The 13,058-nt window shown below is 49.4% G+C and overlaps 1 protein-coding gene across 1 annotated transcript in view; it reads right to left on the minus strand.

The window, feature by feature from the left end:
- Positions 1-1,098: 1,098 nt before the first annotated feature.
- Coro2b (coronin 2B) overlaps positions 1,099-13,058 on the minus strand; it is a 105,843-nt gene continuing 93,883 nt past the window's right edge. The window contains exons 7-12 of the mRNA XM_005075578.4: positions 12,457-12,561; positions 11,323-11,419; positions 9,914-10,026; positions 9,539-9,629; positions 9,208-9,347; positions 1,099-2,982 (exon numbers count right to left, since the gene is read on the minus strand). Of these exons, the coding sequence (XP_005075635.1) occupies positions 2,851-2,982; positions 9,208-9,347; positions 9,539-9,629; positions 9,914-10,026; positions 11,323-11,419; positions 12,457-12,561 (678 nt within the window). The 3' untranslated portion in view covers positions 1,099-2,850. The remainder of the gene's footprint in view (positions 2,983-9,207; positions 9,348-9,538; positions 9,630-9,913; positions 10,027-11,322; positions 11,420-12,456; positions 12,562-13,058) is intronic.

Below are 13,058 nucleotides of genomic sequence, written 5' to 3' on the forward strand. Positions count from 1 at the left end.
CATGCCTAGGCGAGGTATCCTTGTCTACAGAGACATAAATGTCTATTCATAGAAGAGAGGGACCTGGAATTTAGCCCAATACATTCTTATCTGGGGAAGAAGCAATAGTAACATCTGGTAGGAAGCATGTCAGTGGAGATGGTTTAAAGAGCCATGAAGGGTTCCCTCCCCTCTCCATCTTTAATTCATTAAGGCTGTGTGGTTGATTGAGTCATCACTGACAGAGAGACCAATATGACAGACTAGGTGTAGAAGGTATCATAGCATAAGAAGTTGTTTGTTTGTTTTTTAGACAAGGTCTCATGTAGCTCAGGCTGGCCTTGAACCCACTACATAGTAAAAGATAGTCTCAAACTTTTGGACCTCATGCCTCCACCTCCCAAGGGCTGAGATTACAGGCATATGCTATCATGCCTGATTTATGCAGCGATGAGGACCAAACTTAGGCTTCTTAGCATTTTAAGCAAGCACTCTGCTGAGCTACATGCCCAGCACAGCATGTGAAGAATTTAAGAACACACTGGTAACCAATGGGAAGCTAATCATTCAACAAACACAGTTTGGAAAATGGGCTACTGAGCGGGGAGGAGGCACAGGTGATACTGACCTTACCTAATTTACCTTTATAATCAGTGATCAGGGAATTGTTCTGCTGGGCTCAGAATGGGTGGGCTAGGAGAGCAGACAGATCATCTTGTTCACTCATTTACCTGCTCCCCAGGCAAGGTAGTCAGGTTTGCTGGCAGGTTCCTTTTTCTGTAGAGCTGTCTCACCAGCCCCGGAACACTAGTTGATTCTGATACCCCAGAAGTACTGAACAGTGTCAGGGGCATTTCTGTCTGCCAAAACTAGGTGGAACTTGCTGCGACATCAGATTTGTTAGACCAGGAACACTGATGAGCATTTGTACAGTGCACGGGGCAGCCCCCACAGCAATACCCAAAGGGCCAGATGAACAGAATGTGGCAGGGTAGCTGTGCAGAGGAAGCTATTACTTCAGGAAGACAAAGGAGCTGTGACTGTGATTGTGACCACAGAGACAATGTGGTGGCCAAAGAAGGATCTCCCTGGGGCTAAATGACATGGCCATGCCTTGGCTTGATAAGTGAAAACATTTTATTTCAATTCTATCCTTAGGAGGCAGCATAAATAATCACAGAAGACCACAAAGGTCAGTGGAGAGAAAGAAAGCTCCAGAAAGAAGTGTGGAGGAGGCAATGAGAGCTGGAAGTCTAGCTGCGGTGGTGCAGGGAGGAGAAGCTGCTTCAGCAGGCTGGGGGCAGGGACCATCACGGGTTGGAGAGCAGAGGCCCCAAGGCTGGGGAATATCAGCTCCTGGCTCCCCAGCAGGGTGTCTCTGGTTGGGAAGTTTTTCAGGGTAGCCGCAGGAAGGGCAGGCAAGGAGTGTCCTGTGTGTAGCAGATCCCGGGCAGCGACAGAGATACCCACATCTCTGCCCAAATGTCAGTGACTGTCGTGGCATCAGTGCTTTTGAGCCTCGCGTGGTAGGCGGGGAAGGGAAAGAGAAGAGGGAAGAGGGAGTGACTCAAGCCTGTAGAAGACCAAAGCAGATATAGCGTCTCAGAGCTGTGTGCCCGAGGGTCACTGAAAGTAGGGCAGATGCAAGAGCCAGGGAGAGCTATGCGTCAAAAAATGGGGCAAACTTCGAAGAGCTGTGGGATGGAGTGGCTGTGGTCATCCTGCGTGTGTAAGGCTGAAAGTGGCTGAGATAGCGGGGCTGGAAGGGAAGGGGAGGGTGGAGGGGGCACAGGCAGAGCCTCCCTGCTCCTCCTTGCTCTGCCTGCCCTAAGGCCGAGCTCTACCCTTCTCAGCCTCAGCTTCTAAGAAGAGGCCTCATCTCAGATGGAGCCCCCTGGGGGAGTGAGAGCGAAGAGTGCAGGCCAGGAGGGTCCAGGGGCACTGGGTCTGAAGGGCCTTGACCGGGCAGTGTGGCATGTTGGCACTACTGGTGTTGGGCAGACAGTAGAAGTGGCTTCCAGGTCTCGTTCTGGGGAAGCCCACAAAGAGATTGGCATCTCAATACTGGGAAAGGCCCTGGTCAAGGGCTCTGGATGCCGAGGGTATTTGGTCTGCTGCTGCCCCTCTGAGTGATTTTGTAAGTTACAACCTGATTGCAACCTTCAGTTCTGTCATTTGACAAGTGGGGACACCAATCCCTACCCTGCCTGGATCACAAATTAAATGGAAAAGGGATATAAAAGAACTTTGAAGAGAACCACGGGGAAGGCAAGGGGTCATTATGGCCTTGGAGAGCGTCCTCTTCATTCCCTGAAGACAAGGGGGTGAGGGAGAGTTCAGAAAGAAAAGTGGGGGGCTGCCAGGTGCTCACCACTGGGTGAGATGAACTGGGCCTGAGGGGCAGCTGAGAGCAGAATGGGGTGGGAGGTGGGTAGGGTCCTCCACCCTCAATCCAGCCCTCACTGTGCTTCAGAAGAGATGCTGGGGCTGGGAGCAACTCGTCCCTGTGTGGGTAGGTCCTGGCAGTCTGTCTGCAGGGGACAGATTCAAGTTCTAAGTCAGGCTGTAATCCTGCTCTCTCCATCCCTGGGAGGGCATCCCCCGGGGAGCCAAGGGAAGCCTGGCTCCTGTGGGTGCAGGGAAAGGGGCTGCCGGTCAGGGGTGGGCTCTCCAGGAGAGGCAAGGGGACCGGTATTAGCATGGAGTTAGGAGGTCAAAGGTCAGCTTCCAGTTCTTGAGGTGGTAGGTAGGGTCTACCGGCTGGTCCCCAGCTCCAGTCCAGGCCCTGTCTGGGCTCAATAGATAAGGGGGCAGTTTAGGGACCAGTGGAAACAACGGAGAGATTGGCTTGGAAAACAGCCCATGGAGGGGCTAACAGTTCTTGGGGTTGTTGCGCAGGTTTTTCAGTTCCAGCTGGAGCTGGCGGAGCCTTATGTCCTTCTGTGCCAGCTCCTCCTTCAGCCTCCGGATCTCATCCTGCTGCCTGAAGAACATCCTGAGGAGCTGGGGTGGAGGAAAGGATGCAAGGAGAGAGCAGGTAAGGAGGACTTTGGAGGACCAGGGCTCTCAGACGACATCCCACCTCACCCAGGCCCCTTCCCCATGCCCCCCGCCACCCTAGGACAGCCATCCCAGAGCTCCCTGCAATTATTCTCCAGGCTCATCCCTCCAGGGTGCCTATCTATCCTTGAAGAGAAAGTAGAAAGCCTGCAGGCCCAGCAGACCTGCCTGAGGTCAGTTTCTGGCATCCCAAGCTTGCCCCTTTATGGGTGTGAACCTAAAACCTTTGTTTGAGATAGGGTCTCACTGTGTGGCCCAGTCTGTCATATAGCAGAGGCTGGCTTTGAACTCCTGATCTCTCTATCCTCCTTCCCTTCTTCTCACCTTCCTTTTCTGTTTTTCTTGTAATTCAGAATCTCTACACTCCAACTTGCCGTGTAGGAGAGGGTGTCTTGAATTCCATGTGCTCCTGCTTCTGTCTCCCAAGTGTGTGAGTGCTGAGATCATACAGAGAGGATATATACTATCCTGCCCAGCTCCTAATGACTTTTGTTTTGCTTTTGTTTTTTCAAGACAGGGTTTTCCCGTGTAACAGCCCTGGCTGTCCTGGAGCTCACGCTGTAGACCAGGCTGGCCTTGAACTCAGAGATCCACTTGCCTCTGCCTCCAGGGTGCTAGGATTAAAGCTGTGTGGCACCACCATCTGGCTTGGACTTTTCTTTTAAAGACAAGGTCTTACATAGTCCAGCTGCCCTCAAACTCACTAAGTAGCTGAGCATGACCTTGAACTCAGGATCTTCCTGTCTCTTCCAGGTGCTAGGATTATAAGCACGTGTCATCACTCTTGGTTTTTGTAGTTGTAATGTAGGTGGTAATTGAACCCAGGGCCTCATGCAAGGCTTAATTAAGTAAGAATTCTACCAACTGCCTGCGTACTCTGTTCCTCTTCTCTTCTTGAGGAAACTGAGGTTACAGAATGGTGCTTAGCCTTGGAGGTGTGTGTGAGTGTGTGTGTGTGTGTGTGTGTGTGTGTGTGTGTGTGTGTGTGTGTGTGTGTATACAGAGTCCAGGGCATGCTGGGAAAGTGCTCTCCCACTGAGCTGTTGCTGTAGTCCCAGATCTTGTTTAAAACATGAGACCATCACTGAAATACCAAAGTCTGGGCAGTGGTTCAGTTCCTGGCAAACACGGGCAAAGCATTGGTATCTTGGCAGACCCTCACATAGTTGACTCCCTGGATCTACCCAATTCCCATTGCTTCAGTGAAATATACCAACAGATGCCCACAAAACAATGAGTGGCAAGTAGGCTACTGGGGAGCCCCTGCACTTGAGTAAGTCAAGAGCAGCAAGCCAGTAAGCTTCATTCCTCCACGGCCTCTGCTTCAGTCCTGCCTCCAGGTTCCTGCCTTGAGTTCCTGCCCTGCTTCCCTCATGATGGAGTGTGGTGTGGAAGTGTAAGCCACATAAACTCATTCCTCTCCAGTTTACTTTTGGGCACAGTAAGTTATCACAGCAACAGAAAGCAAACTAGGATGCCTACAGTCACTGCGGTGTGAGATTCCAGCATGAATTACATTTGATATTGTATGTACTTTTATAATTTAACTAGATATACACCAATGAGTACAAAGAATTGCCATTTCTATTAAAAAATTAAGTAGACAGTCTTGCAAAAGGCGGTTTTTAAACAATTGTGGCAGGATAAAATGTGGGTGATATAACCACGACTAGCTATAGTGGCCTTCCAACTATATGCACTTGTCAAACAAAAATCACAGACCTGGGCCTGGGGTTGTAGCTTACTCGGTAGAGTACTTGTCCAGCATGCACAAAGCTTTGAGTTCGATACCCAGCATTGTGTAAATCAGATGTGGTGTCACATGCCCATAATCTCAGCAACCAAGATGTGGAGTAGGAGGATGAGCTCTTCAACATGACCCTTGGTTAAATAGTGAGTTTGAGGGGCTGGAGAGATGGCTCAAACGTTAAGAGCACTGACTGCTATTCCAGAGGTCCTGAATTCAATTCCCAGCAACCATATGGTAGATCACAGCCATCTATAATGAGATTTGGTGCCCTCTTCTGACATGCAGGAATACACGGAGGCAGAATGTTGTACATATAATAAAAATAAATAAATCTTTAAAAAATAGTGAGTTTGAGGCCAGTTAGGGCTACAGGAAACCCTGTCATAAAATGAAACAAAGCACCTTCATTCATGTGTGTGTGTGTGTGTCTGTGTGTATATATACATATGTAAGTATCTCACAAAAAATGAGATCTGTCATACCTGTCTGAAAAGTAGATTAAGGGGCTAGTGGTAGAGCACTTGCCCAGCATGTGTGAGGCCCTAGGTTGAATACTCAGTAAGGCTAGAAAACAAACAAAAACCTAGAGAATATATTATAAAATGGGGATTTTGCTTTCAGATGGACTTTTTGTCTGTTTTTACCCAAAATAACCTGCATCTCAGCTTTTTGTTTTTGCAAAAGAAAACAAAAACTGATGATGGGAATTGGACTTAAGGTGTAATTAATATGAGAAAGACAGTAGATTTCAAACAGGGAGGCTTCAGCAAAGGAAGTAGCCCAGTCCTGATTCCATTAAAATCTACTAAATGATCTGGGCCCTGTCCACAGGCTGTAATCCCAGTGCTGGCTGAGGGAGGAGGATGGAGAGTTTGAGATTTCTCTGGGTTGTACAAGGAGATCCAGTTTCTCTGAACTACTGGATGAGTGCATGCATTTTATGTTTCAAGCAAAAGTCAATGGTTTAAAGAATCCACCATTTAGCTGGGTAGTGGTGACTCACACCTTTAATCTCAGCACTCAGGATGCAGAGGAAAGTGGATCTCTGAGCATTCAAGAATAGCCTGGTCTACAAAATGAGTTCCAGGAGAGCCAGGACTACAGAGAGAGACCCTGTCTCAAACAAACAAACAAAATGACTCATTTTTATGATTTCCTCCTTCCATTGATTTTCCTTGTTTTAAAATTAATTTATACTATTATTGGCAGGGGTGGGGGATTACTGAGACAGGTTCCATTATATATAGCCCAGGCTAGTCTGGGATTTGAGCTACTCTTGCCTAAAGTCTTGAATGCTGGGATTACAGGCTTGTAACCTGAAGGCAGGGTAGATGCCACTACAGTAACCCACAGTAGATTTGAACTAATGGCAGTTCCATTGCCTTTACCTCCCAACTCCTGGTGTTACATGCAGGCACCACTTCAAAACATGATTCACAGACCACAGTATCCACACATTTTTTCAGTAAAGTTACTGAGATATCCAACCATATAACTTCCTCCCCCCCCTTTTGTTCTGTTTTTGAGAGGTCACATTCTGTAGCCTAGTCTGGACCAGAACTCACTATGTAGCTCAGGCTGTTCTCAAACTCATGGCAATCCTCCTGCCTCAGCTTTCCTGTGCTGGGATTTCAAGCATGCACCACTATGCCCTGCTTATGAGTTGTCCCCTTGCCCTTAGATCACCGTGTTGTCCCTTCACACCCTACTTTCTCATGGGTTGCTTCCAAGCTTTTGGATCTACAGAGCCTGAGTTACTTCTTCCCAAGATGGGAGAGGCACAGCTTTGCTGCAGGAGGATAGTGGGCTCTGCCTCACCTGCACAGAGAACCTGTGAATGTTGTTCCCATCCCCAGTTCCTTCCATGTGGACATCTCCATAGCTGGGTGTCACTCCACTCAATCCCCTCCAGCCCCTTCCTTACCCTCAGGGCTGAGACAGAGTTCCAACCCTCACTGTTGCTCACCTGGACAATCTCAGTAACCTATGTTTCTACCTTCCAAGGGCAGAATACTTAAAAATATTTATAAAGACTGAATATTAAATTTAAACAAAAATTAGGAAAAATAGTGCCAGGAGCTCCCTAGTGCCTGTCATCCACTCTCAAGAGCTCCAACTCTTTTTTTTTTTTTTTTTGGTTTTTACGAGACAGGGTTTCTCTGTATTGTTTTGGAGGCTGTTGGTCCAGTCCAGCCTCAAACTCACAGAGATCCGCCTGCCTCTGCCTCCTGAGTGCTGGGATTAAAGGCGTGCGCCACCACTGCCCGGCGAGCTCCAACTCTTTTACCACCGCCCTATGCTGGCCTCTTCCTGGGGGTTGGCTTGAAAATATGTTTATCACAAGATCTCATCCGTTCTAGAAATCTTCTTCAGTGGCAGATAGCCCCACATCCCTTTCTCTCCATCTCCTCCCTCCCTCCCCAGGTCTCTAGCTCAGGCTGGATTCTACCTCCAAAGTGCTGAGATTACAGGTGTCTATCACCATGCCCAGTTTATATGGTTCTGTGTATTGAACCCAGGTCCATGAGCATGCTAGACAAGATTTTACCCACTGAACCACATCCCCAGCCCACATAAACACATTTCCTGCCAGTGATCAAGTTACCTGTCAAATCCTCTTTTAAGGTGATCCCTGAGGTCAAGTACGGTCTGATTTTTATTAATGATGGCGACAGCCTACATTTGTGGACCAGCAGCCTAGTCTAAGATGGCGCTGTGTCAGATTGAACTGGGCCTAACAGCTTGCATCAAGCAAACAGGGCATGACAGGATTGATAGTGTGTCTTCCCCAGATTAGATTACAGAACTGCTTTGATTTCCATCTTGGGCTCCTCTCTTGCTCTATGGGAAGCTGGCTGTCATGGTGAAAGCTAGCATGTAGTGAAATCTGTGTGGCAAGGACAGTGAGGACTGAGGCCCTCAGTGTGACAGCAGCCATGTGAATGACTGTGCAAGCAGGCCCTCCCTTAGCCAGGGCCTGGGATAGGACTGCAGCCCCGGCTGATACAGCTGCCGCTTCATGAGGAACTGGAACCACAGAACCCCATAGATGCTGTGAGCTGACAAGCCCGTGTGAGATGTGCTTTGTATGCTGAATGCACCACAGAGGATCATGTGTTTGAACACTTGGTTTCCAACGGGTGATGCTCTTTGAGGAAGTTGTGGAGTCTAGAAGGCAATGCTCTCCTAGATGAAGCCACTAGGGTGACATTAGAAGTTCTATAGCCCTGCTCCACTTTCTAATCACTCTCTGCTTCCTGACTGTGGAGGTGATGTGACCAGATGCCTCCTACTAATGCTGCCATGATTTCTCTGACATAATGGACTGTATCCCCCAGACCTGTAAGCCCAACTAAACCCTTTCTGCTGCTCCTTCTATTTTGGTCCCAACAATGAGAAAAGTAACTAATACACGTGGTGAAGTTAATACGATCTGGGGTAATTTATTACACAGCAATAAAGAGCTAATACAGCCAGCCTCTTTGAGCACTTAGCATGAGCACTTAGCTGTGAAGACTACTGGGTACATGTGCACTATCTCTTAAATGTCACAGCAGGGGACTGGAGAGATGGCTCGGCAGTTAAAGTACTGGCTGCTCTTCCAGAAGACCCATGTTCAATTCCCAGTACACACATGGCAGCTCATAACTGTCTATAATTCCAGTTCCAGGTCATCTGGCACCCTCACACAGATATACATGCAGGCAAAACATGCATGCACATAAAAATAAATAAGTCTTTTTTAAAAAAATGCAACAGTAGTTGGAAAACTCAGGAACCTCACTCAGTACCAGCCAGGAAATGGCAGAGCTAGTATTCACACACATATGGGTTCATACAAGCAATCAGTCTTGCAGCTGCATCAGAAAAGGCCTGGCACTGAGTAGGCATCCTGTAACTGCCAGCTGAGCTGTGTTGGCATGTGGGTCCGGTGGTATAGACTGAATGGAGACAACTTCAAAGGGCATGGTCAAGAATGGCTCAGCTCCAGCTCTCCCAGGATGGGCTTGCACCCCTTCTACGTGGTACAAAGAGCCTTTCATAGACAGCCAGCCTCTAGCACCGAGGCAGGAAACGTGACAGACCATCAAGCAGGAAGGCAAGGTGGGCTCTGATGACGAGGCCCGGCTGGATCCTGTTCTCTGGTCATTTACAATCCCCCGTAACAGCACCTGGCAGTAACACTCCATGGTGGATTCATGGGGAGATGCTCAACCCCTGTGTCAGTGAATCTGAGGTCGGGGTGGGGGGACAGATCTTTCTGACTTCCCAGCCTCTATTCATTGAGGTCAGAGGCAAAAGGAACCCAACCACACACTACTTACAGAGCTTGTCAGTGAAAGAAAAATGTCCCAGAATAGAGCTGGCTTCCAAGCCCGAAACTCTTCCTGAGCTGTGGGAGATACCCTGTATCTTACCTCGTTCTCCGTCCTGGGTGGGACATTTTCTAATAAATCTATGCCGTTCACGACAACACTCTTCTTTTCTCGGATGGGGGCCTTAAACACTACTTTTGAAGACTTCTTATAGCCTTCCTTCAAAGACATCAGCACAGGATCTAGGAAGGCAAGGGAGACAGTGTCATATAACAGAGAGGACTGTGGCGTGAGGGAGCCTCGTTGCATTGAGCTGGCTGTGTGGGAGGGAGGGGGCATCTAGACAGGGGACCATGGAAGAAGCCAGGAGAGCTAGGGAGCGGCAGAGCTTGCAGCCTCTTGGCTCTTCTGTGGTGCCTGCCTGCTGAGGTACCTCGGTTGATGCCTCCCAGCCATTCATCCGGGGTCAGAGCTGGCTCCGTGCCTGGTGTCATGGGGTAAATGTCTTCCTGATAAGAATCTGACTGCATGAAGGAGGGAGAAGAGAAGGGATATCTGGGGACTGCTGAGAAAGCCATGGCCATCCAGCCAGTCACTCACATTCCTGCACTGTCATTGCCCTCCCGATGCCGCCCCTCTAGAACTGTCCCCTCTCATGCAAACCAACCATCCCCACCCAAGAGTGACCTCCACCCTCTACCCCAGGTGGAGCCTGACTATTCTAGCCCACGAGACCTCTTTTAACTGGTTATTAGGATTATTAGGATTCATCGTGGGGCCCTTTGCATCCAGCCCAGCTTCCACTCACCCTCCGGGGCACAATCATGGAGATGGGTTCAATCAGGCCCTTGAGGGTCACCAGCTTGTAGAAGCGGAACACTTCACAGGCAGACACGTCCAATCCATGTTTGGGCATGACGCCTACGGAGAAATGTATGGCTTTATGGGGATCTCTCCATCCTTGTTCACTGCCTGATGTCCTCAGGAAGACAACAGGCTGTAGTTTGGGGACAGTGATCCATCCAGAGGACAGAGAATGGCGTGATGTCTTTCTTAAGTCTGCCTCTGACTCTAGATGGTCACTTCTTTTTGGGGGTGGGGTGGGGTGGGCAGAGGCAAGGTCACACATCTCAGGCTGGCCTCAAATTCAACACACAAAGTTACAGCAAGGCTTCAGGGCCCAACATCTTCTGGGATGAACTGTCTTCCCTAAGGCCTATTTCTCAGTCTGTAGAGAACAAAAGGGAGGGCAAAGCCCATTCCTCACTCGTCCAGAGGTTTGAGTACAGCCCAAGAGAGGACTTCCGTTGGTTTATCTTTTAGAACCAATGGTACATGTGTGTGTGTGTTGTCTAGAATGTGTGTGTTTCACGAGCCATGACGTTCCTAGCAGCTTTGTCTCCTGAACAGAACAGCCAAGGCAGGGCAGCATGGTTCTAAGAACTCAGCCTGGGGTTCCACAAACTGGGTTTGACCTGGGACTCTGTCTTTTTCCGAGGACACAGGAGTCCTTGGGTGAGTCACTGACTCTGAACTTTTGGTTTTTGGATAGGAATAACTCATTGGAGAATGAAGCACAAAGGCGATTGCCACCTGTCTGGCAGCATGCCAAGTGCAGGCAGCATGTGTCTCTCCTGTGAGGTGTGAGCAAGGGCTCTAGGTCGTTCCCTCTGGAATGGAAGGTGCTCTTCCAACCAGAATTCTAGAATGCTCTCCCTTCCACCTAGCTCTCCTCTCTTTTTCTTCATTGAAGTAGGGTCTCCCTTCACAGCCCCTGGTCTGACCTTGGATTCATTCTCCTGCTTCCCTCTTTGAGTGCTGGGATCCAAGGAAAATGGTGGAACTTCTGCTTGCTCTTCTGGGTCAGGCCAGGGCTGCAGCTTGGGGCCGGAACCCTGACTCAGAGCCCCTGACACCATGTGAGACCTACTGTGGAGTGAGTCTCTCCATCTACATTTGAGGAAGAAGACACAGAGCCCGTGCCCTGCAGGCTGCTGCTGGGCAGGGATGACTAAGCCAGTGCCATGAGTGATGCTGGCTACAGGGGCAGCTGAGTGGCTGAAGCAGCAGCTGTGGGTCCCACCCCACCCACTGAGCATGGCTTTGGAGCCTGACTACTGGAGTGATGCACAAGCCAACACCATCTCCTGTTCTGCACATAGCAGCCCTGCAGCTTCTTTGAATGCTGAGATCCCAGGAAGTCCTCTGGGTCCTTACCTAGGCCTTTTTGTGGAGCTGGGGAGCGGAACTCCATGAGGTAGCTCAGGTAGGGCTTCTCCGTGCTGATCTCATAGTATCGGATGTTTCCATCCCCCTGAGAGTAGAGAGAGGCAATGCAAATGGAGAGCAGGGTCCAGCAAACCTGGCCCCGGGGGACTATAGAAGACAGCTGCCCTTGTGCCTTACAGGTGGGCCAGGGGACCAAGCAGAACTGTACTTTAGACCTTGGTAGCTCTACTGGCTGTAGGGGTGGAGATGGGATGCTGTATATGTGGTATGTGTGTATGTGTGCTCACAGTGTATGTCTGTATGGTATGTGAGATTCGAATGATATGTGTACAGTGTACGTGTGTGGAGTGTGTGCTGTGTGGTATATTTGTATAGTGTGCATATGCTGTGATGCATGGTGTGATGTGTGGTATGTGTGTGATATGGCGTGTATGTATGGTATGTATGGTATGGTGTGTGCATATATATGGTGTGCGTGGATTATGTGCATTGTGGTATTTATGTATAGTTTGTGTGACATGTGTTTAGGCTGTGATGTGTAGCATATATTGTGGCATGTATGTACTGTATGGTGCAGTCAGTATGTATGGAATATATATGGTATGTACACTATATGTGCAGTGTGGTGTGTGGTGTGCTTTTTTTTTTTTCGAGACAGGGTTTCTCTGTGACTTTGGAGGCTGTCCTGATACTAGCTCTTGTAGACCAGGCTGGTCTCGAACTCACAGAGATCCACCTGCCTCTGCCTCCCGAGTGCTGGGATTAAAGGTGTGTGCCACCACCGCCTGGCATGGTTGGTTTTTTAATGTACATACAGCCTTTTCTGCAAGGCCATATTCAAAGATCTCCTAACAGGTGTTTCATCTTCTGCCATTGGTCATTGTCTTTGTGTCAGGTTTACATGTTTAGTTCTCCACTCCAACGTGTCCTGTAAGGAGTTCTAAGTCACTGACACTTCAGTAAGAATGGGAAAGGTGTAGACAGAAGTGGTGAGAGCCAGGAGCAGGGCTGGCTCATGAAGCCACAAAGATTAGGTTGGCTTTCCTAGGGGTAAGGCAAGAGTGAAGTTCTAATGGGGACTGGAGTCTTCCACTAGTTGACAGTCCTCCCTCACCCCACTACCTTTCCAGCCAGGTAGAGCATGTGGGTGTCAGCATCATAGAACGGGAACAGGAGGCCTGAGAGTCCATCAATTTCTTCCTCGATCATTGGCATGGACAGATCCTCCTGTAGGGAGGGCAGTGTGGGTCAGTTTGCATTTAGAGGAGGACACGACTCCCCCCACATCCCAGCACAGCCACCACAGCTACAGCCCCTATTTGAAGACCCCACCCCAGAGTGCTGAAAAGACATGGGCTGGAAGAAAGGCTGTGAGCGTCTTGCAGGTGGGCCAGGCATTGCGTGGAAGCCTCAGGAGGCTCTATCCCCTGAGGTCTCTGTCTGGTTGCTGGTGCCATCAGAGGCTGCCTGTGCCAGCAGGGACCTGGCTTCCTGAGGAAGTGCCTCCTTTAGCTGAAACACAGTTGGCCACTCCTGCTTCTCACCTTGTGGCCTTCTAGTCCACTCCCACTTCAACCCATCTGAGGCATGGGCAGCTCTCCTCAGAACACAGCCAGCATGCGACAGGAAGGACCTGACTAATAGATTTCTGTCCTCTGTGTAGCTGAGAACAAACAGAAATGGGCCTGTCCTCAAGCCACACAGGGGGTTGGCATTCATGTCAG

This window comes from Mesocricetus auratus, unplaced genomic scaffold (genome assembly GCF_017639785.1).
Source record: "Mesocricetus auratus isolate SY011 unplaced genomic scaffold, BCM_Maur_2.0 Super-Scaffold_100691, whole genome shotgun sequence".
Classification (NCBI taxonomy): Eukaryota; Metazoa; Chordata; class Mammalia; order Rodentia; family Cricetidae; genus Mesocricetus; species Mesocricetus auratus.